The sequence below is a fragment of the Anomaloglossus baeobatrachus genome, unplaced genomic scaffold, assembly GCF_048569485.1.
Source record: "Anomaloglossus baeobatrachus isolate aAnoBae1 unplaced genomic scaffold, aAnoBae1.hap1 Scaffold_2567, whole genome shotgun sequence".
NCBI lineage: Eukaryota > Metazoa > Chordata > Amphibia > Anura > Aromobatidae > Anomaloglossus > Anomaloglossus baeobatrachus.
The window spans coordinates 123,122-150,739 of NW_027442127.1; the positions used below are offsets into that span (position 1 = coordinate 123,122).

General features: G+C 53.3%; 1 protein-coding gene across 2 annotated transcripts; it reads right to left on the reverse strand.

The window, feature by feature from the left end:
- Positions 1-46: 46 nt before the first annotated feature.
- Positions 47-27,618, reverse strand: LOC142263278 (U3 small nucleolar ribonucleoprotein IMP4-like). Of its 2 annotated transcripts, none has more exons than XM_075332207.1 (3): positions 27,109-27,609; positions 26,942-27,036; positions 47-248 (listed from the first exon to the last, which is right to left on the reverse strand). In XM_075332207.1, exons 1-3 carry the CDS (start codon positions 27,196-27,198, stop codon positions 164-166), a joined length of 270 nt encoding a protein of 89 aa, XP_075188322.1. In that variant the 5' UTR covers positions 27,199-27,609; the 3' UTR covers positions 47-163. The 2 variants fall into 2 exon arrangements, 1 of the variants encoding a protein (XP_075188322.1); XR_012730388.1 differs by lacking the exon at positions 47-248 and adding an exon at positions 26,827-26,860 and having other exon boundaries at positions 27,109-27,618.

Sequence of the window (27,618 nt, forward strand, 5' to 3'; positions counted from 1 at the left end):
GCAGTTATTAGTGGTTATTCTGTTACTTGTTCTCTGTAGGTTACAGTTTACACTCATTAAAATAAGTTACATTGAAGAGATTCTCCACGTCCCGTCCTTATATAAAGATCTTTATTTACAGGTAACACACAAATACTATTCATTGGTGAGATATTTCCTCTTCTTAGCGGTGTTGGTGTATGGATGCCAGCGCCACTCCACCTCTGCCGTGCCCGCATTCTCCAGGGTGCCCAGCTTTATCATGTACACTGCAAAGAGTAACAGCCGGTGATAAGTACGGAGCGCTGACGCTGGGGCCCTGATACATCACAGCATTTCACAGGGGTTTCTACATGAAAACGTCTTAGGCTATGTGGCCCCGGGACACTGTACTCGCGGATATATCCGCAGGTTTCCCGCAGCTGATCCCCGGAATCCGCAGCTATCCATACCTACGGGATTCCAACGAAATATCTGCGGGAAACCTGCGGACATTCATGTGACTTACCCACGGAAGTCTCCATAGTGGAGAGGCGGAACGTCCGCAGGAATAATTAACATGTAGTTACGTGCGGCTGCAGGACATCTGCAGCATATTCTGCAGCCGCACATACCGCAGCATGGACACAGCACTCCCCATGTCCCATAGGATAACATGGGGAGTGTCTGTACTTGCTAAAACCTCCGGATTTATCTAGAAAATCCAGATAAATCCGCAGGTTTTCAGCAGCAAAATCCACTGGTACAGAGTCCCGTGGGCACAAAGCTTTAATCTGTGAAGAGTCGGACGATCGTATAACTCGGACGGGGATTGCAATGCTCTCCCCACCAAAGAGTGACTGCTGCATAGAGGAGCATGAGGCCGTTGTGCTCGGGTGGGGAGAGCCGCCGGCCAGTCCAAGCCTGCCATCCCCGTCCGACTCTTCCCTTAGTGACAGTGGTTTGCGACAAATTCATCAAACTATTTGCTGCTTTTTAAGGCCCTGTGCACACGCTGCGGCTTTTACCACAGATTTGCTGCAGAAAATGTTTTTAACATTGCTACAGTCTTTCCCCAGCAAAACCTATGGGTTTAAAAAAAAATGTGTTTTTTTATACCTGTGGAATTAATGTGCATGTCACTTCTTTTCCGCAGGCACCTGCAGTTTTCTTTTTCGCTCTATTGGGAGACCCAGACAATTGGGTGTATAGGCTATGCCTCCGGAGGCAGCACAAAGTATTACACTCAAAAGTGTTAAGCCCCTCCCCTTCTGCCTATACACCCCCCGTGCTCCCACGGGCTCCTCAGTTTTTTGCTTTGTGCGAAGGAGGCAGACCTGCACACACAGCTCCACAGATTAGTCAGCAGCAGCTGCTCACTAGGTCGGATGGAAGAAAAGTGGGCCCATATAGGGCCCCCAGCATGCTCCCTTCTCACCCCACTTTTGTCGGCGGTGTTGTTAAGGTTGAGGTATCCATTGCGGGTACGGAGGCTGGAGCCCACATGCTGTTTTCCTTCCCCATCCCCCTTAGGGCTCTGGGTGAAGTGGGATCTTATCGGTCTCCAGGCACTGAGACCGGGCTTCATCCACAACTCCTGTGGAGCCTGATGGATAGGAGCCGGGTATCGTTCAGGGACATGGCCCTGCATCTTAAAGGTACTCTGTATCCCTATGGGGACCGCGCACGGCATCACCTCAGCTTTGCTGGGTGTGCTAGTGCACCGGGGACCGCGGCGCTGACCGGGTCTATATGTGCCATTACACACTCAGCGTCGCTGAGTGTGTTTATATGTAAGGGCTACCGCACCGACCGCCGTTGCCACGGGACACTGCGGCGCGGCTGGGACTTGTAGTTCGCCGGGGACTTTCACGCGACCGCGCTTTTACGGCGGCCGCGTTTATTACTACAGTCCCCGGCTTCATTGCGGCCTAGTTTCCCTTTTTTTCTCCCGCCCTCAGCCCTGACAGGCAGGGGAAGGGCGGGACGCTGCACGGAGCGAGCAGCAATGAGGGCTGGAGTATGATTTACATGCTCCACTCCCCTCACTGTGCACAGTATGAGCGCCCGTTTCGCGCTCTTTCTAGGCCACGCCCACAGCTTCCTCAGCTCGTCAGGACGCCGCAGCCATTCCTGTCAGCTCCACCGACGCTGCAGAGAGGGACATATTCATCGGAGACCCAGACACGGTCTCTGGTGGCCTCACAACCGCTTAGGCGGCTGGTAAGCAGCACATGTGGTGCTAGCCCCATGGTGCTGTATTGTATTGGTACATTATTTGTGTACTGTATATAATTTACACTGTATGAGCACAGTTCTTTCTGGCTATATACCCTATTGTGTTACTCAGGGAAAACTATAGCATGGTGCCCACAAAAGGCAGGGGTGCCAAAACACAGGCTTATTATGTTGCCTGCGCCGCATGTAAGACCCAGCTACCGGCAGGTTCCACTGACCCTCATTGTGTACAGTGTTCGACCCCTGTGACACTTCCTCAGCCGGATCCTCTGCCAAGAGGGGCCCAGGGGGAGCCACCTGTTGTCACTGTCCAGGTGACAGGGACTGAGTTTACAGCCTTTAAGGATCAACTATCTGAGACTATGGCTAAGATACTAGAAGCCTTGCAGTCCAGACCGGTATCTCAGCAAAGGGACTCTGTTGAATCATTGTTCCCTGACCCCCCTCAGTTGGACCAACAATGTCCTCACGGGGTATCTCATACATCCCAGACGGAGGGTTCGGACTTAGAACCTAGCCCCAGATCGTCTAAGCGGGCCCGCTTAGAATTCCCTCGACATCATATTGTTTAGGGTCTCAGCGGGGGGATTCTCTGGTTGATGATGCGGAGACAGCTGATCAGGATTCTGATCCTGGGAGCGCTCTCAATCTTAATTCTCCAGACGGGGACGCCATAGTGAATGATCTTATTGCATCCATTCATCAGTTGCTGGATATTCTTCCCTCAGCCCCTCCGGCGGAGGAGTCAGATTCTCAGCAGGAGAAATTTCGCTTCAGGTTCCCCAAGCGTACACAGAGTATGTTTCTAGACCACTCTGATTTCAGAGAGGCAATCCAGAATCACCATGCTTGTCCGGATAAGCGTTTCTCTAAGCGCCTTAAGGATACACGTTATCCTTTTCCCCCGGAAGTGGTTAAAGGTTGGATTCAATGTCCCAAAGTGGATCCTCCAATCTCCAGACTGGCGGCTAGATCCATACTTGCAGTGGAAGATGGGGCCTCGCTTAAACATGCCACTGACAGGCAGATGGAGCTCTGGATGAAATCCATCTATGAAGCTATCGGAGCTTCTTTTGCCCCAGCATTCGCAGCCGTATGGGCGCTACAAGCTATATCAGCAGGTCAAGCGAAAGTTGAAGCGGCCGCGCCACAAGTGGCTTCCATTACCTCCCAGACCTCGGCAATTGCGTCTTACGCTATGAATGCTGTTCTGGACTCTGTGAGCCGTACGGCAGTTGCGACCGCCAATTCGGTAGTAGTCCGCAGGGCCTTGTGGCTACGGGAGTGGAAGGCAGATTCCGCTTCCAAAAAAGCGTTTAACCGGTTTGCCAATTTCTGGCGACAGGCTCTTTGGCGAGCGCCTGGATGAAATCATCAAACAATCCAAGGGAAAGGATACATCCTTACCCCAGCCCAAGCAGAACCTCTCCCAACAGAGGAGAGGGCAGTCGAGGTTTCGGTCCTTTCGGGGCGCGGGCAGGTCCCAATTCTCCTCGTCCAAAAGGTCTCAGAAAGAACAAAGGAACTCTGATGCATGGCGGTCTAAGTCACGTCCTAAAAAGGCCATTGGGAGCACCGCTAACAAAGCGGCTGCCTCATGACTTTCTACCTCCTCTAGTAGCATCCTCGGTCGGTGGCAGGCTCTCCCGCTTTTGCGACACCTGGCTGCCACAAATAAAAGACCGCTGGGTGAGAGACATTCTCTCTCACGGTTACAAGATAGAGTTCATCTCTCGTCCCCCGACTCGATTCTTCCGGTCCTCTCCGCCTCCCGAGCGAGCCGAGGCTCTTCGGCAGGCGCTGGGCACCCTGAAGGCAGAAGGAGTGGTGGTCCCTGTTCCTCTTCAGCAACAGGGCCACGGTTTTTACTCCAACTTGTTGGTGGTCCCAAAGAAGGACGGGTCCTTCCGTCCTGTCCTGGACCTGAAACTTCTCAACAAACACGTAAAGACCAGGCGGTTCCGGATGGAATCCCTCCGTTCCGTCATCGCCTCAATGTCCCAGGGAGATTTCCTTGCATCGATCGATATCAAAGATGCTTTTCTTCAGCGCTCTATTGGGAGACCCAGACGATTGGGGTATAGCTACTGCCCTCCGGAGGCCACACAAAGCACTACACTAAAAAGTGCAAGGCCCCTCCCCTTCTGGCTATACCCCCCCGTGGTATCACGGGTTCTCCAGTTTTCAAGCTTTGTGCGAAGGAGGTCAGACATCCACGCATAGCTCCACAGATTTTAGTCAGCAGTAGCTGCTGACTATTTCGGATGGAAGAAAAGAGGGCCCATATAGGGCCCCCAGCATGCTCCCTTCTCACCCGTGGATGGTGTTGTAAGGTTGAGGTACCTATTGCTGGTACAGGGGCTGGAGCCCCACATGCTGTTTTCCTTCCACATCCCCTTGTAGGGCTCTGTGGAAGTGGGATCCTGCCGGCCTCTAAGCTCTGACGCCGGGCTCCATCCACAGACCCATAGCACCTGATGGATACGGAGCAGGAGTACAATCAGGGACAAGGCCCTGCATCATACAGGTACTCTGTGTCCCCGGCAGGCACAGACACACTCCGGGCTGGCTGGGTGTTGTAGTGCGCCGGGGACCGTAACGATTGAGTTGGTGTTCCTGCAGTTTACTGGGGGACTTTTGTGTTGTGGGAACGCAGCGCCGACCCCCACTGGACCGGCGGCGCTGCTGTGACTTGTAGTGCGCCGGGGACACGCCGACCGCGCTTTTACGGCGGCGGCGTTTATAAATTTAGTCCCCGGTCTTTTTGCGGCCTAGCTCCGCTTCGTTCCCGCCCCCACCCTGTCAATCAGGGTAGGGGAGAGACGCTGTTTCACAGCAGCGACGAGGGCTGGAGCCTGATTTACATGCTCCAGCCCTCTCACTAGGCACAGAGGGAAGCAGGCTTCCCGCTCTTAGTCAGGAACGCCCAGGGCCCGCCCCCCCTCCTCTCCCAGGACGCCGGCAGCCATTACATGCAGTCTGGCTGGAGGAAGGACGCAGGGCTCTGGGAGACCTGGACTAGGGGGCTTTTGGAGACCACACACCCGCTATTAAGCGGGCGGTAAGCGGCATTTCAGCTGGCCCCTCTAGTGCCTCAGTGTGTATTGGTGTACTGTGTCACCAGATATATATATTTATTTATTTCTTGCACTGTGAGGTCGCTTCCTGGCTGGATACCCCAGATCGCTCTGAGGAGGCAGCAACATGTCATCCACAAAACGCAAGGCTGCCAAGGCTAGGGCTGTGTACACTGCGTGTGCTGCATGTGGGGCTGCTCTACCAGCAGGTTCCAATGACCCCCATTGTGTGCAATGCTCAGATCCGGTGCTGCTTCGCCAGCCGGAGTCCGGAGAGGTAGTGACCCAGGCTGAGACGCTTGTAAGTCCTGCCCCGGTGTCAGGGACAGACTTTGCAGTTTTTGCTGATAGAATGTCTGTGACTATGGCAAAAATCCTTGAAACTTTGCAATCCATGACTGGGGCTCAGTCTATGGACACGGCGAGGTCTCTGTCCTCTAATCCCCCTCAGTTGGAATTAATCCAGACTGCAAGGGGGTCCCCGGCTTCACAGGCTGAGTATTATGACTCAGATGATAGCCCCAGCCACCCTAAGCGAGCTCGCTGGGAACGACCCTCAACGTCATCACACTGCTCAGGGTCTCAGCGCAATCAGTCTCCCTGTGATGCGTCTGAAGAGAGTGATCAGGAGTCTTATCCTGGAACCCCTCTCAATCTGGATACCCCGGATGGGGACGCCATGGTAAACGATCTTATCTCAGCCATCAATAGACTGTTAGATATTTCTCCCCCAGCCCCTTCAGCAGAGGAGGCAGCTGCAGAGCAGGAGAAGTTTCGTTTCCTCTATCCCAAGCGTAAATTGAGTGCTTTGTTGGATCACTCTGACTTCAGAGAGTCAATCCAGAAACACGACGCTCATCCAGAAAGGCGTTTCTCTAAACGTTCTAAGGATACACGTTTTCCTTTCCCCCCTGATGTGGTCAAGCGCTGGACCCAGTGTCCAAAAGTAGACCCCCCGATTTCCAAACTTGCAGCTAGATCCATAGTTGCAGTGGAGGATGGCGCCTCACTTAAGGATGCCAATGACAGACAGATGGACCTTTGGTTAAAATCTGTCTATGAAGCTATCGGCGCGTCGTTTGCTCCAGCATTCGCAGCCGTATGGGCACTCCAAGCTATTTCAGCTGGTTTAGCAAAAGTGGATGCTATCATACATCCAGCGGTGCCGCAAGTGGCGTCCCTTACCTCGCAGATGTCGGCGTTTGCGTCTTACGCTATCAATGCGGTCCTAGAATCTACCAGCCGCACCTCAATGGCGTCCGCCAATTCGGTAGTTTTGCGCAGAGCCTTGTGGTTAAAGGACTGGAAAGCAGATGCTGGTTCCAAAAAATGTTTAACCAGCCTGCCTTTATCTAGAGATAGACTGTTTGGCGAGCCATTGGCTGACATCATTAAACAGTCCAAGGGTAAAGACTCTTCCTTACCCCAGCCCAGATCAAGCAAACCTCAGCAGAAAAAATGGCAGCAGAAGTTTCAGTCCTTTCGAGGTTCGGGCAAGACACAATTCTCCTCGTCCAAAGGGACTCAGAGGACGCAAAGAATCTCAGATTCCTGGCGGGCTCACGCACGCCCCAAGAAAGCAAATGGAGGAACCGCTTCCAAAGCGGCTACCTCATGACTTCCAGCCCCCCCCCCTCCGCATCTCCGGTCGGGGGCAGGCTCTCCCGCTTTTCCGACATTTGGATGTCACAGGTCAAAGACCGGTGGGTGACAAACATTTTGTCTCGCGGGTACAGAATCGAGTTCAGTTCTCGTCCTCCAGCTCGGTTCTTCAGAACCTCCCCACATCCAGACCGAGCAGATGCCCTGCTGCAGGCGGTGGACTCCCTAAGAGCGGAAGGAGTAGTGGTTCCTGTACCGCCTCAGGAACAAGGGCGAGGGTTTTACTCCAATCTCTTTGTGGTTCCAAAAAAGGACGGCTCGTTCCGTCCTGTTCTGGATCTAAAGCTGCTCAACAAACATGTGCACGCCAGGCGGTTCCGGATGGAAACTCTCCGCTCTGTCGTTGCCTCAATGTCTCAAGGAGACTTCCTTGCCTCAATAGACATCAAGGATGCTTATCTCCACGTGCCAATTGCTACAGAACATCAACGTTTTCTACGTTTTGTGATAGGAAACGACCATCTTCAGTTCGTAGCTCTGCCATTCGGTCTGGCGACAGCCCCCCGGGTCTTCACCAAGGTCATGGCGGCGGTGGTAGCAGTCTTGCACTCTCAGGGACACTCGGTGATCCCTTACCTAGACGATCTACTTGTCAAGGCACCCTCTCAAGAGGCATGCCAACTCAGTCTACATGCTACGCTGGAGACTCTACAGACGTTCGGATGGATCATCAACTTTCCAAAGTCGAATCTGTCACCGTCACAGTCACTAACGTATCTTGGCATGGAGTTCCATACTCGAGCAGCGAGAGTGAAGCTTCCGCTGAACAAGCAGCGGTCCCTACAGACAGGGGTGCAATCCCTCCTTCAGGGCCAGTCGCACCCCTTACGGCGCCTCATGCACTTCCTAGGGAAGATGGTGGCAGCCATGGAAGCAGTTCCCTTTGCGCAGTTTCATCTGCGCCCACTTCAATGGGACATTCTCCGCCAATGGGACGGGAAGTCAACGTCCCTGGACAGGAAAGTCTCTCTTTCCCAGACGGCCAAGGACTCTCTACAATGGTGGCTCCTTCCCACCTCATTGTCTCAGGGAAGATCCTTCCTGCCCCCATCCTGGGCAGTGGTCACGACAGATGCGAGTCTGTCAGGGTGGGGAGCAGTGTTTCTCCACCACAGGGCTCAGGGGACGTGGACTCCGCAGGAGTCCACCCTTCAGATCAATGTTCTGGAAATCAGGGCAGTGTATCTTGCCCTACTAGCCTTCCAACAGTGGCTGGAAGGAAAGCAGATCCGAATCCAGTCGGACAACTCCACAGCGGTGGCATACATCAACCACCAAGGAGGGACGCGCAGTCGGCAAGCCTTCCAAGAAGTCCGGCGCATTCTAATGTGGGTGGAGGACACAGCATCCACCATATCCGCGGTTCACATCCCAGGCGTAGAAAACTGGGAAGCAGACTTCCTCAGTCGCCAGGGCATGGACGCAGGGGAATGGTCCCTTCACCCGGACGTGTTTCAGGAAATCTGTCGCCGATGGGGAGTGCCGGACGTCGACCTAATGGCGTCCCGGCACAACAACAAGGTCCCGGCATTCATGGCGAGGTCGCGCGATCAAAGAGCTCTGGCGGCAGACGCATTGGTTCAAGATTGGTCGCAGTTCCGGCTCCCATACGTCTTCCCACCTCTGGCACTCTTGCCCAGAGTGTTACGCAAGATCAGATCCGATTGCAGCCGCGTCATACTCGTCGCCCCAGACTGGCCGAGGAGATCGTGGTATCCGGATCTGTGGCATCTCACGGTCGGTCGACCGTGGTCACTGCCAGACCGACCAGACTTACTGTCCCAAGGGCCGTTTTTCCATCAGAATTCTGCGGCCCTGAACCTGACTGTGTGGCCATTGAGTCCTGGATCCTAGCGTCCGCAGGATTATCTCAAGGAGTCGTAGCCACAATGAGACAAGCTAGGAAATCAACGTCTGCTAAGATCTACCACAGAACGTGGAAGATTTTCTTATCCTGGTGCTCTGCTCAGGGAGTGGCTCCCTGGCCATTTGCATTGCCTACCTTTCTTTCCTTCCTGCAATCGGGGTTGGAAAAGGGCTTGTCGCTCAGCTCCCTTAAAGGGCAAGTCTCGGCACTATCTGTGTTTTTTCAGAAGCGTCTAGCACGTCTTCCTAAGGTGCGCACGTTCCTACAGGGGGTCTGTCATATTGTGCCCCCGTACAAGCGGCCGTTAGATCCATGGGATCTGAACAGAGTACTAGTTGCTCTGCAAAAGCCGCCCTTCGAGCCTCTAAAGGACGTTTCCTTTTCTCGCCTGTCACAGAAAGTGGCGTTTCTTGTTGCGATCACATCGCTTCGGCGAGTGTCTGAGCTGGCAGCTCTGTCATCCAAGGCTCCCTTCCTGGTGTTCCACCAGGACAAGGTAGTGCTGCGCCCCATTCCGGAGTTTCTCCCTAAGGTCGTATCCTCGTTTCATCTTAATCAGGATATATCCTTGCCTTACTTTTGTCCTCATCCGGTTCACCGGTATGAGAAAGACTTACGTTTGCTAGATCTGGTGAGAGCACTCAGAATCTACATTTCTCGCACGGCGCCCATCCGCCGTTCAGATGCACTTTTTGTCCTTGTCGCTGGCCAGCGCAAGGGGTCGCAGGCTTCTAAAGCCACCCTGGCTCGATGGATCAAAGAACCAATTCTGGAAGCCTACCGTTCTGCTGGGCTTCCGGTTCCTTCAGGGCTGAAAGCTCACTCAACCAGAGCCGTGGGTGCGTCCTGGGCTTTGCGACACCAGGCTTCGGCTCAACAGGTGTGCCAGGCAGCTACCTGGTCGAGTCTGCACACTTTCACCAAACATTATCAGGTGCATACCTATGCTTCGGCGGATGCCAGCTTAGGTAGAAGAGTCCTGCAGGCGGCAGTGACATCCCCGTAGGGGAGGGCTGTTTTGCAGCTCTAACATGAGGTATTTCTTTACCCACCCAGGGACAGCTTTTGGACGTCCCAATCGTCTGGGTCTCCCAATAGAGCGCTGAAGAAGAAGGGAATTTTGTTACTTACCGTAAATTCCTTTTCTTCTAGCTCTTATTGGGAGACCCAGCACCCGCCCTGTTGTCCTTCGGGATTTTTTTGTTGTTTGCGGGTACACATGTTGTTCATGTTGAACGGTTTTTCAGTTCTCCGACGTTACTCGGAGTTAATTTGTTTAAACCAGTTATTGGCTTCCTCCTTCTTGCTTTGGCACTAAAACTGGAGAACCCGTGATACCACGGGGGGGTATAGCCAGAAGGGGAGGGGCCTTGCACTTTTTAGTGTAGTGCTTTGTGTGGCCTCCGGAGGGCAGTAGCTATACCCCAATCGTCTGGGTCTCCCAATAAGAGCTAGAAGAAAAGGAATTTACGGTAAGTAACAAAATTCCCTTCATCTCCACGTTCCGATTGCCCCAGAGCACCAACGCTTCTTGCGCTTCGCCATGGAAAACGAACACCTACAGTTCGTGGCACTACCATTCGGCCTGGCAACAGCCCCACGGGTTTTCACCAAGGTTATGGCTACTGTAGTAGCGGTCCTCCATTCTCAGGGTCATTCTGTGATCCCGTACTTGGACGATCTGTTGATCAAGGCACCCTCTCAAGAGGCATGCCAACACAGCCTCGACGTTACCCTGGGGACTCTCCAGAGTTTCGGGTGGATCATCAATTTTCCAAAGTCAAATCTGACACCGGCCCAATCGCTGACGTACCTTGGCATGGAGTTTCATACCCTCTCAGCGATAGTGAAGCTTCCGCTGATCAAACAGCAGTCACTACAGAAAGGGGTACAGTCTCTCCTTCAAGGCCAGTCACACCCCTTGAGGCGCCTCATGCACTTCTTGGGGAAGATGGTGGCAGCAATGGAAGCAGTCCCTTTCGCGCAGTTTCACCTGCGTCCCCTTCAATGGGACATCCTACGCAAATGGGACAGGAAGCCGACGTCCCTCGACAGGACCGTCTCCCTCTCTCAGGCGACCAAAGCCTCCCTTCGGTGGTGGCTTCTTCCCACTTCATTATCGAAGGGGAAATCCTTCCTTCCCCCATCATGGGAAGTAGTCACGACAGACGCGAGTCTGTCAGGATGGGGAGCGTTTTTTTCTCCACCACAGGACTCAGGGTACGTGGACCCGGCAAGAGTCCTCGCTTCAGATCAATGTTCTGGAAATTCGGGCAGTGTATCTTGCCCTAAAGGCGTTCCAGCAGTGGCTGGCAGGCAAGCAGATCCGAATTCAGTCGGACAATTCCACAGCGGTGGCATACATCAATCACCAAGGCGGCACACGCAGTCGTCAAGCCTTTCAGGAAGTCCGGCGGATCTTGATGTGGGTGGAAGCCACGTCCTCCACCATATCCGCAGTTCACATCCCAGGCGTGGAAAACTGGGAAGCAGATTATCTCAGTCGCCAGGGCATGGACGCAGGGGAATGGTCCCTTCACCCGGACGTGTTTCAGGAGATCTGTTGCCGCTGGGGGGTGCCGGACGTCGACCTCATGGCGTCCCGGCACAACAACAAGGTACCAATGTTCATGGCACGGTCTCAAGACCCCAGAGCTCTGGCGGCAGACGCCTTAGTTCAGGATTGGTCGCAGTTTCAGCTCCCGTATGTGTTTCCTCCGCTGGCACTGTTGCCCAGAGTGTTACGCAAGATCAGGGCCGACTGCCGCCGCGCCATCCTCGTCGCTCCAGACTGGCCGAGGAGGTCGTGGTACCCGGATCTGTGGCATCTCACGGTCGGCCAACCGTGGGCACTACCAGACCGAACAGACTTGCTGTCTCAAGGGCCGTTTTTCCATCTGAATTCTGCGGCCCTCAACCTGACTGCGTGGCCATTGAGTCCTGGATCCTAGCGTCTTCAGGATTATCTCAGGATGTCATTGCCACTATGAGACAGGCTAGGAAACCAACGTCCGCCAAGATCTATCACAGGACGTGGAAAATTTTTCTGTCATGGTGCTCTGCTCAGGGTTTTTCTCCCTGGCCATTTGCATTACCTACTTTTCTGTCCTTCCTTCAATCTGGACTGGAAAAGGGTTTGTCGCTTGGCTCCCTTAAGGGACAAGTTTCTGCGCTCTCGGTGTTTTTCCAGAAGCGCCTAGCTAGACTTCCACAGGTACGCACGTTCCTGCAGGGAGTTTGTCACATCGTTCCACCTTACAAGCGGCCGTTAGAACCCTGGGATCTGAACAGGGTGCTGATGGTTCTTCAGAAACCACCATTCGAGCCAATGAGAGATATCTCTCTCTCACGCCTTTCGCAGAAGGTGGTCTTCCTAGTAGCAGTCACCTCTCTTCGGAGAGTGTCTGAGCTAGCAGCGTTGTCATGCAAAGCCCCTTTCTTCGGCGCTCCATTGGGAGACCCAGACGATTGGGTGTATAGCTACTGCCTCCGGAGGCCACACAAAGCATTACACTAAAAAGTGTAAGGCCCCTCCCCTTCTGGCTATACACCCCCCGTGGGATCACGGGATGCTCAGTTTTCAAGCTTTGTGTGCGAAGGAGGTCATAGAGGCTGGAGCCCACATGCTGTTTTCCTTCCCCATCCCCCTGAGGGGCTCTGGTGAAGTGGGATCTTGCCGGCCACCTAGCCCTGAGGCCGGGCTCCATCCACAGACCCATAGAACCTGCTGGATGTGGAGCGGGAGTGCCGTTCAGGGACAAGGCCCTGCAACTTTCAGGTACTCTGTGTCCCCGTATGGAAAGGCACGCACACTCCAGGCTTGCTGGGTGTGCTAGTGCGCCGGGGACTGTAGCGCTGTGCGCTGGGCTTATAGTCCCGGCAGATTACTTGGGGACTTTATGTGTGGAGACCGCCGCGCCGACCGCCCCTAGAGCGGCGGCGCAGCTGCGACTTGTAGTGCGCCGGGGACGCGCCGACCGCGCTTTTACGGCGGCGGCGCTTCTAACTTTACTCCCCGGCTTTGCGGCCTGGTTTTCACTTCGTTCCCGCCCCCAGCCCTGCCAGTCAAGGGAGGGGCGGGATGCTGTACAGTAAGTCGGCGCAGGGAGCTGGAGTCTGCTTTGCATTCTCCAGCCCCCTTCACTAGATGCAGTGGGACGCCGCTTTTCCCGCTCTTGGCTCGGGCACGCCCTCGGGCCGCCCCTCTTCTCTGGAAGCCGGCAGCCATTCCAGCACGCAGAGAAACAAAATGGAGACAAGCGCCGGGATACCAGTCACAGGATTCCAGCGCAACACACCCGCTTTTGTGCGGGCGGTAAGCGGCAGCTGAAGTGCTGACCCACTAATGCTGAAGTGTCCTGTTGTATATGTCGCTGTACATTGCACTGTAAAGGCTATTCTTGGCTGTCTACCCACTTTGATGACTAGACAGCGGCAGCAAATAGCAAGAGTGCTAAGGCGATTGCAGCAGTGTTTACTGTCATGCTTGTATGCTATACGTTCACTGTATGTCGCTATTCTTGGCTAATGCTCCTATATAAATAGACAACAGCAGCAGAAAAGCAGGGGTGCTGAGGCACAAGTTTTCAATGCTGCTTGGATTGCATGTGCTGCAGTGTTTATTGTTATGCTTGTATGCTATACATTCACTGTATGTCGCTATTCTTGGCTATGCTCCTATATAAATAGACAACAGCAGCAGAAAAGCAAGGGTGCTAAGGCACAGGCTTTCAATGCTGCTTGGATTGCATGTGCTGCAGTGTGTATTGTCATGCTTGTATGCTATACATTCACTGTATGTCACTATTTTTGGCTAATGCGCCTAGATAAACAGACAATAGCGGCAGAAAAGCAAGGTGCCAAGGCACAAGTTTTCAATGCTGCTTGGATTGCATGTGCTGCAGTCCTGGATAAACAGACAGACAGCAGCAGAAAAGCAAGAGTGCCAAGGCACAGGCTTTCTAGGCTGCTTGTACTACATGTGCTGAAGTGTTTATTTGTACTTCATGCTTGTATGCTATTCACTGTACGGTCATGTACGGCATGTGATACTGTTCCAGGACCCCCAGTGTGTGCAATTGCTCAACCGGGGTCTCGACTACATGTGGCCAAAAGAACCACCTGTGATCCCTGTCGAGAGACAGGGACGGAGTCCCAGTTTTTCCGCTGATATATTGTCTGTGACTATGACTAACATCTTACAGACTGTGCAGCCCAGACGGTCCTTGGGCAATATTGTTGCAATGCCCCTGGCCACCCTGATTTGGAACAAATCAAGGCCCCAGAGGGGTTCCAGGCATCCCAGGGTGCAGGCTCTGACACGGACGACAGTCCCAGACTGCCTAAGCGGGCTCGCTGAAAACGGCCCTCCACTTCATCACTGGTCACGGTCCCAGCAGGAGTACTCGCTGTATGATGAGGCAAACGTAGCTGTTCAGGACTCTGATCCTGAGACCGCTCTCAATCCGGATGCCCGGATGGTGACGCTTTAGTGACTAATCTTATAGCGTCCATCAATGGAAGGTTGGATATTTCTCCCTCAGCTCCTCCAGTGGAGGAGTCAGCTTCACAGCAAGAGAAATCTCTATTTCGGTATCTCAAGTGTATATTGAGTACTTTTTCTGGTCACTCTGACTCCAGAGCCGCAGTCCAGAAACGTAACGCTTATCCCGATAAGCGTTTTTCTCCAACCGTATTAATGATACACGTTGTCTCTTCCCCCCTGACGTGGTCAAGCGCTAGACCCAGTGTCCAAAGGTGGATCCCCCAATCTCCAGGGTTGCGGCTAGATCTATAGTTGCAGCGGAGAATGGGTTTTCACTTAAAAATGCCATTGACAGACAGATAGGCCTCTGGTTGCAATCTGTCTATGAAACTAGCGGCGGGTCGGTTGCTCAGGCATTCGCAGCCGCAGAGGCACTCCAAGCCATTTCAGCTAGTATTGCAAGAGAGACGCTGTCATACGTACATCTGGGCCCCAGCAGCGTCCTGAATCTCACAATGTCGGCATTGCGACTCAGGCTGTTAAAGCTGTCCTAGACTCTACGAGCCGTACGTCAGTGGCGTCCGCCAACTCCGTGTTTTTACGCAGAGCCTAGTGGTAAGAGATTGGAACAAATGCTGCTTCCAACAAAGTGCTTAACCAGGTTGCCTTTATCTAGTGACAGGCTGTTGGTAAGTGGTGAAATGAAATCATTCACCTGTCCAAGAGGACTCGAAAGGCCCAGAGGGGCACAGATTCCTGGCGGGCTCAATCACGCCCGGGGAGGGCAGCCGGAGGAACCGCAACCAAGGCGTTTTCCTCATGACTTTCAGCCCTCGCACTCCACATCCGCAGTCGGAGGCAGACTCCCCCGCTTTAGCGACATTTACCTGCCACAGGTCAAAGGCCTGTGGGTGAGAGTCAGTTTGTCTCAAAACTTCCTCACCGACCGAGCAGAGGCTCTTCTGCAGGCAGGAGGAGTGGTAATCCCTGTTCCTCCTCAGGAACAAGATACGCTTTTTGCTCTGACCTGGTCGTGGTGCCAAAATAGGACGGCTCCTTCCGTTCCGTTCTGGACCTTAAACTGCTCAACAAGCACGTGAAAACCAGGCGGTTCCGGATGGAACCCCCCGCTCCGTTTTTGCCTCAATGCCTCAAGGAGATTTCCTAGCATCAATAGACATCAGGATGCTTATCTCCATGTGCCGATTGCTCCAGGGCACCGGCGTTTGCTATGATGCGTTATTAAAGACGAGCATCTTCAGTTCATAGCCCTACCCTGCAGTCTGGCGACAGCCCCACGGGTGTTCACCAAGTTGATGGCAGCAGTGACAGCAGTCCCGCACTCTCACGGTCACTCTGTGATCCCTTGCTTGGACAATCTCCTTGTCAAGGCACTCTCTTAAAAGGCATGCCAACACAGCCTGCACATGGCGCTGGAAACTTCCCAGAGTTTCGGGGGAGTCCTCAACTTTTCAAAGTTAAACCCAATCGCTGGCATAGGCTCGGCATAGAGTTTCACACTCTCTCAGCGATGGTGAAGCTTCCACTGGACAAACAGCGGTCACTGCAGACGAGGGTGCAGTCTCTCCTTCAAGGAGACGCCTCTTCCAGAGGCAGTCCCTTTCACGCAGTTTCATCTGCGTCCACTTCAATAGAACATTCTTCGCTAATGTGAGGGGAAGTCGATGTCCCTACACAGGAACGCCCCCCTTTCTCAGACGATCAAGGACTCTCTTCAGAGGAGTCCACTCTTCAGATCAATTGTCTCGAGCTCTGGGCAGTGTATATTGCCCTGCAAGACTTCCTGCAGTGGCTGGAAGGCAAACAGATCCGAATTCAGTCGGACAATCCACAGCAGTGGCATACATCAACCACCAAGGCGGCCTACGCAGTCGGCGAGCCTCCCTGGAAGTCCACCGGATTCTGCTGGGGGTGGAAGACAGAGCTACACTATCTCCGCAGTTCACATCCCGGGCGTAGAAAACTGGGAAGCAGACTTCCTCAGTCACCAGGGCGTGGACGCAGGAGAATGGTCTCTGCACCCGGACGGGTTTCACGAATCGGCACAACAGCTGAATTCTACGACCCTGAACCTACTGTATGGCCATTGCATCCTAGATCCTAGTGTTCTCAGGATTATTCCAAGAGGTCGTTGCCACCTTGGCACAGGCTATGGAGCCCACGTCTGCTAAGATCTACCACGGATGTGGAAGATTTTCTTATCCTGGTGCTCTGCTCAGGGAGTGTCTCCCGGGCCATTTCATTGCCTACTTTTCTTTCCTTCCTACAATCGGGGTTAGAAAAGGGCTTGTCGTTAGGCTCCCTTAAAGGGCAAGTCTCGGCACTATACGTGTTTTTTTTTCAGAAGCGTCTGGCACGCCTTCCTAAAGTGCGCACGTTCCTGCAGGGGGTTTGTCATATCGTGCCCCCGTACAAGCGGCCGTTAGATCCATGGGATCTGAACAGAGTACTAGTTGCCCTCCAGAAGCCGCCTTTCGAACCTCGGAAGGATGTTTCCCTTCCTCGACTGTCACAGAAAGTGGCCTTTCTGGTAGCGATCACGTCTCTTCGGAGAGTGTCTGAGCTAGCAGCACTGTCATCCAAGGCTCCCTTCCTGGTGTTCCACCAGGACAAGGTAGTGCTGCGCCCCATTCAGGAGTTTCTCCCTAAGGTAGTATCCTCGTTTCATCTTAATCAGGATATCTCGTTACCTTCTTTTTGTCCTCATCCGGTTCACCGGTATGAAAAGGATTTACATTTCGTAGATCTAGTGAGAGCACTCAGACTCTACATTTCCCGCACGGCGCCCCTGCGCCGCTCTGATGCACTCTTTGTCCTTGTCGCTGGTCAGCGCAAGGGGTCGCAGGCTTCTAAAGCCACCCTGGCTCGATGGATCAAAGAACCAATTCTTGAAGCCTACCGTTCTGCTGGGCTTCCGGTTCCATCAGGGCTGAAGGCCCATTCAACCAGAGCTGTGGGTGCGTCCTGGGCATTACGACACCAGGCTACAGCTCAACAGGTGTGCCAGGCAGCTACCTGGTCGAGTCTGCACACTTTCACCAAACATTATCAGGTGCATGCCTATGCTTCGGCGGACGCCAGCCTAGGTAGAAGAGTCCTGCATGCGGCAGTGGCCTCCCCGTAGGGGAGGGCTGTCTTGCAGCTCTAACATGAGGTATTTCTTTACCCACCCAGGGACAGCTTTTGGACGTCCCAATCGTCTGGGTCTCCCAATGGAGCGCCGAAGAAGAAGGGAATTTTGTTACTTACCGTAAATTCCTTTTCTTCTAGCTCTTATTGGGAGACCCAGCACCCGCCCTGTTGTCCTTCGGGATTTTTGGGTTTGTTTGCGGGTACACATGTTGTTCATGTTGAACGGTTTTCAGTTCTCCGATGTTACTCGGAGTGAATTTGTTTAAACCAGTTATTGGCTTTCCTCCTTCTTGCTTTAGCACTAAAACTGAGCATCCCGTGATCCCACGGGGGGTGTATAGCCAGAAGGGGAGGGGCCTTACACTTTTTAGTGTAATGCTTTGTGTGGCCTCCGGAGGCAGTAGCTATACACCCAATCGTCTGGGTCTCCCAATAAGAGCTAGAAGAAAAGGAATTTACGGTAAGTAACAAAATTCCCTTCTTTCTGGTGTTTCACCAGGACAAGGTGGTTCTACGTCCGGTTCCGGAATTTCTCCCTAAGGTTGTATCCCCCTTTCATCTCAATCAGGATATCTCCTTACCTTCTTTTTATCCTCATCCAGTTCACCAATGTGAAAAGGATTTGCACTTGTTAGATCTGGTGAGAGCACTCAGATTCTACATTTCTCGTACGGCGCCCCTGCGCCGCTCGGATGCACTCTTTGTCCTTGTCGCTGGCCAGCGTAAAGGGTCACAGGCTTCCAAATCAACCCTGGCTCGGTGGATCAAAGAGCCAATTATCGAAGCTTACCGTTCGGCTGGGCTTCCGATTCCCTCAGGGCTGAAGGCCCATTCTACCAGAGCCGTGGGCGCGTCCTGGGCTTTGAGGCACCAGGCTACGGCTCAGCAGGTGTGTCAGGCGGCTACCTGGTCGAGCCTGCACACTTTCACGAAACACTATCAGGTGCATACCTATGCTGCGGCGGATGCCAGCCTAGGTAGACGAGTCCTTCAGGCGGCGGTTGCCCACCTGTAGGAAAGGGCCGTTTTACGGCTCTCTTACGAGGTATTATTTTACCCACCCAGGGACTGCTTTTGGACGTCCCAATTGTCTGGGTCTCCCAATAGAGCGAAAAAGAAGAAGGGAATTTTGTTTACTTACCGTAAATTCCTTTTCTTCTAGCTCTAATTGGGAGACCCAGCACCCGCCCCTGTTTTTTTGTATACACATGTTGTTCATGTTGAATGGTTTCAGTTCTCCGATGTTCCTTCGGATTGAAGTTACTTTAAACCAGTTTGTAATTATATTTCCTCCTTCTTGCTTTTGCACCAAAACTGAGGAGCCCGTGGGAGCACGGGGGGTGTATAGGCAGAAGGGGAGGGGCTTAACACTTTTGAGTGTAATACTTTGTGCTGCCTCCGGAGGCATAGCCTATACACCCAATTGTCTGGGTCTCCCAATTAGAGCTAGAAGAAAAGGAATTTACGGTAAGTAAACAAAATTCCGTTCTTTGCCATAGATAATGGTAAAACTCCGCAGGGACCAACCTGCGGAAAAACAGCATGCGGATTTCGTTGCGGTTTTGGTGCGTTTTTTAGCGCAGGTGCGGGATTCTTTCAGAGGGTCCGGATTTTCCCTTAGGAAAAGTCAATGTCTAGTGCGCACAGGGCCTTAAGGTTTCTTTTCAGATTGTTACTGTCATTGCGGCTTCTGCAGACGTCTTACACAAAGTCATGAAATTAAACTTTTAAATGGTTGGAAAAATTTGTCTTAACCCCACTCCAGCCCCCCCCCCTCCCCCTTCCCGAGTGATTTTATATACACCAGTTATTTTGGCAATTGTTTTGTGTGACTTTTTTTTTTAAACATTACATTTTTATTAGAACATAAAATCATATTACAACATATTTGTTTGAACAGTGATAATACTTCTCATCCCACCAAGTCATTTGGAAAGGAAGGGGGAGGGGTGATGACATCAGATTGTACCCGTGTGTTACCCGTAATGTTACATTTCCCACTAAAGAGTTGCAGTTTTTTTGCTGTATGCAAAATTCTTGAATCCCATGTACTATTTTAAGTAGTTTGGGTCAAAAATGTCAGATAAAAAAGATGAAAAGGGGCGTACAATATACACAAATGATGAATTGGACCATCCATTTGTCAGAAACCACGTTGGGAAACCGGCGGCAGACTATTGTGAACGATCAGCTGATCACCCGGCGATCAGCTGAGCGCTCTCAAAAGCCGGGCGATCAGCTGAGCGCTCTCAAAAGCCGAGTGATCAGCTGAGCGCTCTCAAAAGCCGGGCGATCAGCTGAGCGCTCTCAAAAGCCGAGTGATCAGCTGAGCGCTCTCAAAAGCCGGGCAATCAGCTGAGCGCTCTCAAAAGCCGGCTGCCGGGCGATCAGCTGAGCGCTCTCAAAAGCCGGCTGCCGGGCAATCAGCTGAGCGCTCTCAAAAGCCGGCTGCCGGGCAATCAGCTGAGCGCTCTCAAAAGCCGGCTGCCGGGCAATCAGCTGAGCGCTTTCAAAAGCCGGCTGCCGGGCAATCAACTGAGCGCTCTCAAAAGCCGGCTGCCGGGCAATCAGCTGAGCGCTCTCAAAAGCCGGGCGATCAGCTGAGCGCTCTCAAAAGCCGGGCGATCAGCTGAGCGCTCTCAAAAGCCGGCCGATCAGCTGAGCGCTCTCAAAAGCCGGCCGATCAGCTGAGCGCTCTCAAAAGCCGGGCGATCAGCTGAGCGCTCTCAAAAGCCGGGCGATCAGATGAGCGCTCTCAAAAGCCGGCTGCCGGGCGATCAGCTGAGCGCTCTCAAAAGCCGGCTGCCGGGCGATCAGCTGATCGTTTGGCCATCGAGAGACAAAACAAAGTTTCTGTGATTAAAAAAAAAATGATGAGCATGTGCAGTGAAAAATAAAGGATTCCGCCGCTCAATAAACGTTATATGCTGCGTTCCTTTTGCCCGGCGGAAGCAACGCAGCGTCGCCCAGCGGAAGCAACACAGGTCCATCAGTCGCAATCCGTTGTCCATACAAGTCTATGGGAAGCAGCGGAATCACTTAATGGATTCCGCTCTTTTACAAAACGGTGGATTGTGACTGAAGGAAAACAACGCAAGTGTGAAACTAGGCTACGAAGCTGAAGACGTGGGCCCAGATCACAGCCCCTCACTAATGGCAATGATCAGTCTGTACCATTTATAGTGCGCAGGACCGGGCAGGCTCTACTCTGTCCAGCCTGAGACCCGCGGATGGCAGACCACTGCTCATCCTACAAGAGATAATCGGATCCTGGCAAAAATCTTTCACTGTTACTCACATTTCATCTCAAACCGAGGCCCAACCTCAGACAACTCAATTTCTTCGGCGCTCCATTGGGAGACCCAGACGATTGGGTGTATAGCTACTGCCTCCGGAGGCCACACAAAGTATTACACTAAAAAGTGTAAGGCCCCTCCCCTTCTGCCTATACACCCCCCGTGGGATCACGGGCTGCTCAGTTTTCAAGCTTTGTGCGAAGGAGGTCAGACATCCACGCATAGCTCCACTGTTTAGTCAGCAGTAGCTGCTGACTATGTCGGATGGAAGAAAAGAGGGCCCATACTAGGGCCCCCAGCATGCTCCCTTCTCACCCCACTCTTGTCGGCGGTGTTTGTTAAGGTTGAGGTACCCATTGCGGGTACGGAGGCTGGAGCCCACATGCTGCTTTCCTTCCCCATCCCCCTGAGGGCTCTGGTGAAGTGGGATCTTACCGGCCTCCAGGCTCTGAGGCCGGGCTCCATCCACAGACCCGGAGATCCTGCTGGAATGGAGCGGAGTATCGTCAGGGACAGGCCCTGCAACGTTAAGGTACTCTGTGTCCCCGTACAGTCTATGCACAGACACACTCCAGCGTTGCTGGGTGTGTTAGTGCGCCGGGGACAGTAGCGCTGCGCGCTTGGGCTTTACTCACTGCAGCTTAGCTGAGTGAGTTTATGTGTCGGGAACTACCGCGCCAGCCGCTGCTGGAGCTGCGGCGCGGCTGAGACTTGTGGTGCGCCGGGGACTTTCGCGCTGCCGTGCTTTTACGACGGCAGCGCTTATAAATCTAGTCCCCGGCTTTTGCGGCCTAGTTACGTTTCGTTCCCGCCCCCAACCCTGCCAGTCAGGGAAGGGGCGAGACGCTGTACAATGATCAGCGCCGAGGGCTGGAGTCTTATTTACATACTCCAGCCCTCTCACTGGGCACAGGGGGACGCCAGTTTCCCGCTCTTGTCTGGGGCACGCCCACGGCCCGCCCCTCTTCACAGGACGCCGGCAGCCATTCCTGCAGGCAATCTAAGCTGGAGAACGGACACAGGCTCTGGGAGACCCAGCAAAGGGATTCTGGCGACCACTTACCCGCTTATGCGGGCGGTAAGCAGCACCTTGGTGCTGACCCCACTATTGCCACAGTGGTTTTTTTTTGTGTACTTTATCCTTGTACTTATATTTGCAAGACCATACACAGACACACGCCAGCATTGCTGGGCGTGTTAGTGCGCCGAGGACAACAGCGCTGCGCGCTTGGACTATACTCACTGCAGCTTAGCTGAGTGAGTTTATCTGTGGGAAACTGCCGCGCTGGAGGCTGCGGCGCGGCTGAGACTTGTGGCTGTACGGTCGCTTCTTGGCGATATACCCCTAGATAGCTCTGAGGAGACAACAGCATGTCGTCAGCATAGAGCAAGGGGGCCAAGGCACAGGCTTTCTATGCTGTCTGTACCGCACGTGAGGCTGTTTTACCGGCAGGTTCCACTAACCCCTAATGGGTAGAGTCTCTGCTAGTGGTGGCCCAGAGAGGGCCACCTGTGAAACTGTCCAGAGGACAGAGTTTGCAGTTTTTTTGCTGATAAAATGTCTTGGACTATGAACAAAATTCTAGCAACTTTGCAGTCCAGGGCGGTGACTCAGACCATGGGCATTGTTGAATCAAGGCTCCCCGGTCTCCCTCAGTTGGAACTAATCCGGGGCTCCAAGGGGGTCCCATACATCCCAGACTGAAGGCTCTGACACGGACGACAGTCCCAGACAGCCTAAGCGAGCTCGCTGGGAGAGACCCTCGACTTCACACACTGGTCAGGGTCTCAGCGAGAGGATTCTCTGTATGATGAGGTAGCTGATCAGGTTTCTGATCCTGAGACCGCTTTCATTCTGGATGCTCCTAATGGGACGCCATGGTGAATGATCTCATAGCGCCCATCAATACACTGGTGGATATTTCTCCCTCAGTCCCTCCAGTGGAGGAGGCAGCTTCAGCAGGAGAAATTCCATTTCAGGTATCCCAAGCGTAAATTCAGTACTTTTTGGGCCTCTCTGACTCAGAGGAGCAGTCCAGAAACACTACGCTTATCCAGACAAGCTTTTCTCCGCCGCACCATCCTCCATAGTTGCAGTGGAAGATGGGACTTCACTTAAAGATGCCATTGACAGACAGATGGACCTCTGGTTGAAATCTGTCTGTGAAGCTATCGGCGTGTCGTTTGCTCCGGCATTCGCAGCCGTATGGGCACTCCAAGCTATTTCAGCTGGTCTTGCGCAGATAGACACTGTCACACGTACATCTGTGCCGCAGGTGGCGTCCTTAACCTCGCATGCATTGCGACTTACGCTATTCATGCTGTCCTGGACTCTACGAGCCGTACGCCGGTGGCGTACGCCAACTCCGTGGTTTTGCGCAGACCCTTGGGGTTAAGGGAATGGAAGGCAGCTCCTGCTTCCAAAAAGGGCTTAACCAGTTTGCCATTATCTGGTGACAGACTGTTGGCTGAGCGATTGGATGAAATCATTAAACAGGCCAAGGGTAAGGATTCTTCCTTACACCAGCCCAGATCAAACAAAACCCAAGGAAGGACAGTCGACGTTTCGGTCCTTTCCAGGCTCGGGCTGGTCCCAATTTTCCTAGTCCAAAAGGACTCAAAAGGCTCAGAGGGGCTCAGACTCCTGGCGGGCTCAATCACGCCCAAAGAAGGCAGCCGGAGGAACCGCTACCAAGGCGGTTTCCTCATGACTTTCAGCCCTCTCTCTCCGCATCCGCGGTCGGTGGCAGACTCTCCCGCTTTGACGGCATTTAGCTGCCACAGGTCAAAGACCGGTGGGTGAGAGACATTTTGTCTCACGTGTACAGGATAGAGTTTTGTTCTCGTCCTCCGGCTCGATTCTTCAGAACTTCCCCACCTCTCGACCGAGCCGATGCTCTTCTGCAGGCAGAAGGAGTGATAATCCCTGTTCCTCTTCAGGAACAAGGTCACGGTTTTTACTCCAATCTGGTTGTGGTGCCAAAAAAGGACGGCTCTTCCGTTCCGTTCTAGACCTAAAACTGCTCAAAAAGCAGTGTAAACCAGGCGGTTCCGGATGGAATCCCTCCGCTCCGTCATTGCCTCAAGGTCTCAAGGAGATTTCCTAGCATCAAGAGACATCAGGATGCTTATCTCCACGTGCCGATTGCTCCAGAGCACCAGCGTTTGCTGCGATTCGTTATAGAAGACGAGCATCTTCAGTTCGTAGACCTGCCCTTAGGACTGGCGACAGCCCCACGGGTTTTCACCAAGGTCATGGCAGCAGTGGTAGCAGTCCTGCACTCTCAGGGTCACTCTGTGATCCCTTACTTGGACGATCTACTTGTCAAGGCACCCTCTCAAGAGGCATGCCAACGCAGCCTGAACGTTGCGCTGGAGACTCTCCAGAGTTTCGGGTGGATCATCAACTTTTCAAAGTTAAATCTGACACCGACCCAATCACTGACATATCTTGGCATAAAGTTTTATACTCTCTCAGCGATAGTGAAGCTTCCGCTGGACAAACAGCGTTCACTACAGACGGGGGTGCAGTCTCTCCTTCAAGGCCAGTCACACCCCTTAAGACGCCTCATGCACTTCCTAGCGAAGATGGTAGCAGCAATGGAGGCAGTCCCTTTCGCGCAGTTTCATCTGCGTCCACTTCAATGGGACATTCTCCGCCAAAGCGATGGGAAGTCGACGTCCCTAGACAGGAACGTCTCCCTTTCTCAGACGGTCAAGGACTCTCTTCAGTGGTGACTTCTTCCCACCTCATTGTCAAAAGGAAGGTCCTTCCTACCCCCATCCTGGACGGTGGTCACGACAGACGTGAGTCTGTCAGGGTGGAGAATAGTCTTTCTCCACCACAGGGCTCAGGGTACGTGGACTCAGCAGGAGTCCACCCTTCAGATCAATGTTCTGGAAATCTAAGCAGTGTATCTTGCCCTGCAAGCCTTCCAGCAGTGGCTGGAATGCAAACAGATCCGAGTTCAGTCGGACAACTCCACAGCGGTAGCATACATCAACCACCAAGGCAGAATACGCAGTCGGCAAGCCTCCCAAGAAGTCCGGCGGACTCTGATGTGGGTGGAAGACAGAGCATCCACCATATCCGCAGTTCACATCCCGGGCGTAGAAAACTGGGAAGCAGACTTCCTCAGTCGCCAGGGTATGGACGCAGGGGAATGGTCTCTGCACCCGGACGTGTTTCAGGAAATCTGGGGCCTTCGGGGGAGGCCGGACGTCGACCTAATGGCGTCTAGGCACAACACCAAGGTCACGAGTTTCATGGTGTGGTCTTACGATCAACGAGCTCTGGCGGCAGGCGCCTTAGTTCAGGACGGGTCGCAGTTCCAGCTACCCTATGTGTTTCCCCCTCTGGCACTGTTGCCCAGAGTGCTACGCAAGATCAGCTCCGATTGCCGCCGCGCCATCCTCGTCGCCCCAGACTGGCAGAGGAGGTCGTGGTACCCGGATCTGTGCCATCTCACGGTCGGCCAGCCGTGGGCACTACCAGACCGGCCAAACTTACTGTCCCAAGGGCCGTTTTCCATCTGAATCCTACGGCCCTGAACCTGACTGGGTGGCCATTGAGTCCTGGATCCTAGCGTCTTCAGGATTATCTCATGACATCATTGCCACCATGTGACGGGCTAGGAAGCCGACGTCTGCCAAGATCTACCACTGGACGTGGAAGATATTCTTACCTTAGGGCTCTGCTCAGGGAGTGTCTCCCTGGCCATTTGCATTGCCTACTTTTCTTTCCTTCCTGCAATCTGGTTGGGAAACAGGTTTGTTGCTCGGCTCCCTTAAAGGACAAGTTCCAGCGCTGTCTGTATTCTTTCAGAAGCGCCTAGCACGACTTCCTCAGGTACGCACGTTCCTGCAGGGGGTTTGTCACATTGTCCCTCCGTACTGAGGCCGTTAGACCCATGGGATCTGAACAGGGTACTAATTGCTCTCCAGAAGCCGCCCTTCGAGCCTCTGAGGGATGTATCACTTTCTCGACTTTCACAGAAAGTGGCCTTTCTGGTAGCGGTCACGTCTCTTCGGAGAGTGTCCGAGCTAGCAGCGCGGTCATCCAAAGCTCCCTTCCTGGTGTTTCACCAAGACAAGGTAGTGCTGCGCCCGATTCCGGAGTTTCTCCCTAAGGTGGTATCCCCTTTTCATCACAATCAGGATATCTCCTTACCTTCCTTTTGTCCTTATCCATTTCATCGATATGAAATGGATTTGCATTGTTGGATCTGGTGAAGAGCACTCAGAATCTACATTTCCCGCACGGCGCCCCTGCGCCGATCGGATGCACTCTTTGTCCTTGTCACTGGTCAGCGCAAGGGGTCGCAGGCTGCCAAATCCACCCTGGCTCGATGGATCAAGGAACCAATCCTTGAAGCCTACCGTTCTGCTGGGCTTCCGGTTCCATCAGGGCTGAAGGCCCATTCTACCAGAGCCGTGGGTGCGTCCTGGGCATTACGGCACCAGGCTACGGCTCAGCAGGTGTGCCAGGCAGCTACCTGGGCGAGTCTGCACACCTTCACCAAGCGTTATCAGGTGCATGCCTACGCTTAGGCGGATGCCAGCCTAAGTAGAAGAGTCCTGCAGGCGGCGGTTGCCTCCATGTAGGGAAGGGCTGTTTTTACAGTCCAAACTTGAGGTATTAATTTACCCACCCAGGGACTGCTTTTGGACGTCCCAATCGTCTGGGTCTCCCAATGGAGCGCCGAAGAAGAAGGGAATTTTGTTACTTACCGTAAATTCCTTTTCTTCTAGCTCCAATTGGGAGACCCAGCACCCGCCCCTGTTTCCTTCGGGATTTTTGGTTTGTTCGGGTACACATGTTGTTCATGTTGAATGGTTTCAGTTCTCCGATGTTCCTTCGGATTGAATTTGTTTAACCAGTTATTGGCTTTCCTCCTTCTTGCTTTTGCACTAAAACTGAGCAGCCCGTGATCCCACGGGGGGTGTATAGGCAGAAGGGGAGGGGCCTTACACTTTTTAGTGTAATACTTTGTGTGGCCTCCGGAGGCAGTAGCTATACACCCAATCGTCTGGGTCTCCCAATTGGAGCTAGAAGAAAAGGAATTTACGGTAAGTAACAAAATTCCCTTCATTGCGGTGATCGGTCTTCTTGTAGACGTGGTGCCTGCAGGAAGAAGCAGCGGTTATTATGGAGGACCCCGGCACAGTGGGTGCTGATCACCCAGCCCTGGTCCACAGCACGTACCGGAAGGAAATGTATTCCTCTTGATTTGCAAAAGTTATCACTCGCCTGCTGTCATCCTTGGGCACAGGGAATAAATACTTCATGATATTGGACACCTGGAGGCAGGAAAGGAAAGGTTTAGAAAAGTAACGACTGATGTATGTGGTGGTCCAGGAAGCCGGTCTCACCCGCTGTCCAAGCCGCGAGGTGAAGTTGTGGAAGACGAGGTGTGGGTGCGCCTCCGACATCGTGCCCAGGTCCGGAATATCGTGCCTCATTACCACGTTACAGAGGGTGAAATATGCGGTCGGCCCAAACGGAAGATGGCAGATGATCAGCCCGTCTAAAGAACAGGAAATGATGTGTGAGTTACTGCGCCCGATACACACAGGTGCAGCAGAGATCCAGATACTTAAAGGGAACTCGTCATCTGATTCACGCTGCTCGGGTCCTGGGCAGGGCGTCTGGCAGCATTATAAGACTTCACGTGAAAGGGCCGACCACAGACTGACCAAACCGGGGCTGATCCGTGACGGCTTCTCTCAGTCCACGACTGACTGATCTCTCCATATACAGACACACGACCCAACAGCCAATAGGATCAGAGGCACAGAGAAGCCACCGGGAACGTGCCTCAGAGTAGTCACCCGAGACGCACGGTCCCCGCCCTGCTCTGCAATGTACCAAACTGTATTTGT

Bases quoted from the DNA above. Each gene is read 5' to 3' on its own strand.
- LOC142263278 (XM_075332207.1), bottom strand. From the start codon at position 27,198: ATGAGGCACGATATTCCGGACCTGGGCACGATGTCGGAGGCGCACCCA. The intron at 27,037-27,108 runs GTGAGACCGGCT...TCCTGCCTCCAG, and splicing joins CCTCGCGGCTTGGACAGCGG to GTGTCCAATATCATGAAGTA. The intron at 249-26,941 runs GTACGTGCTGTG...TACTCTTTGCAG, and splicing joins GAGGAATACATTTCCTTCCG to TGTACATGATAAAGCTGGGC.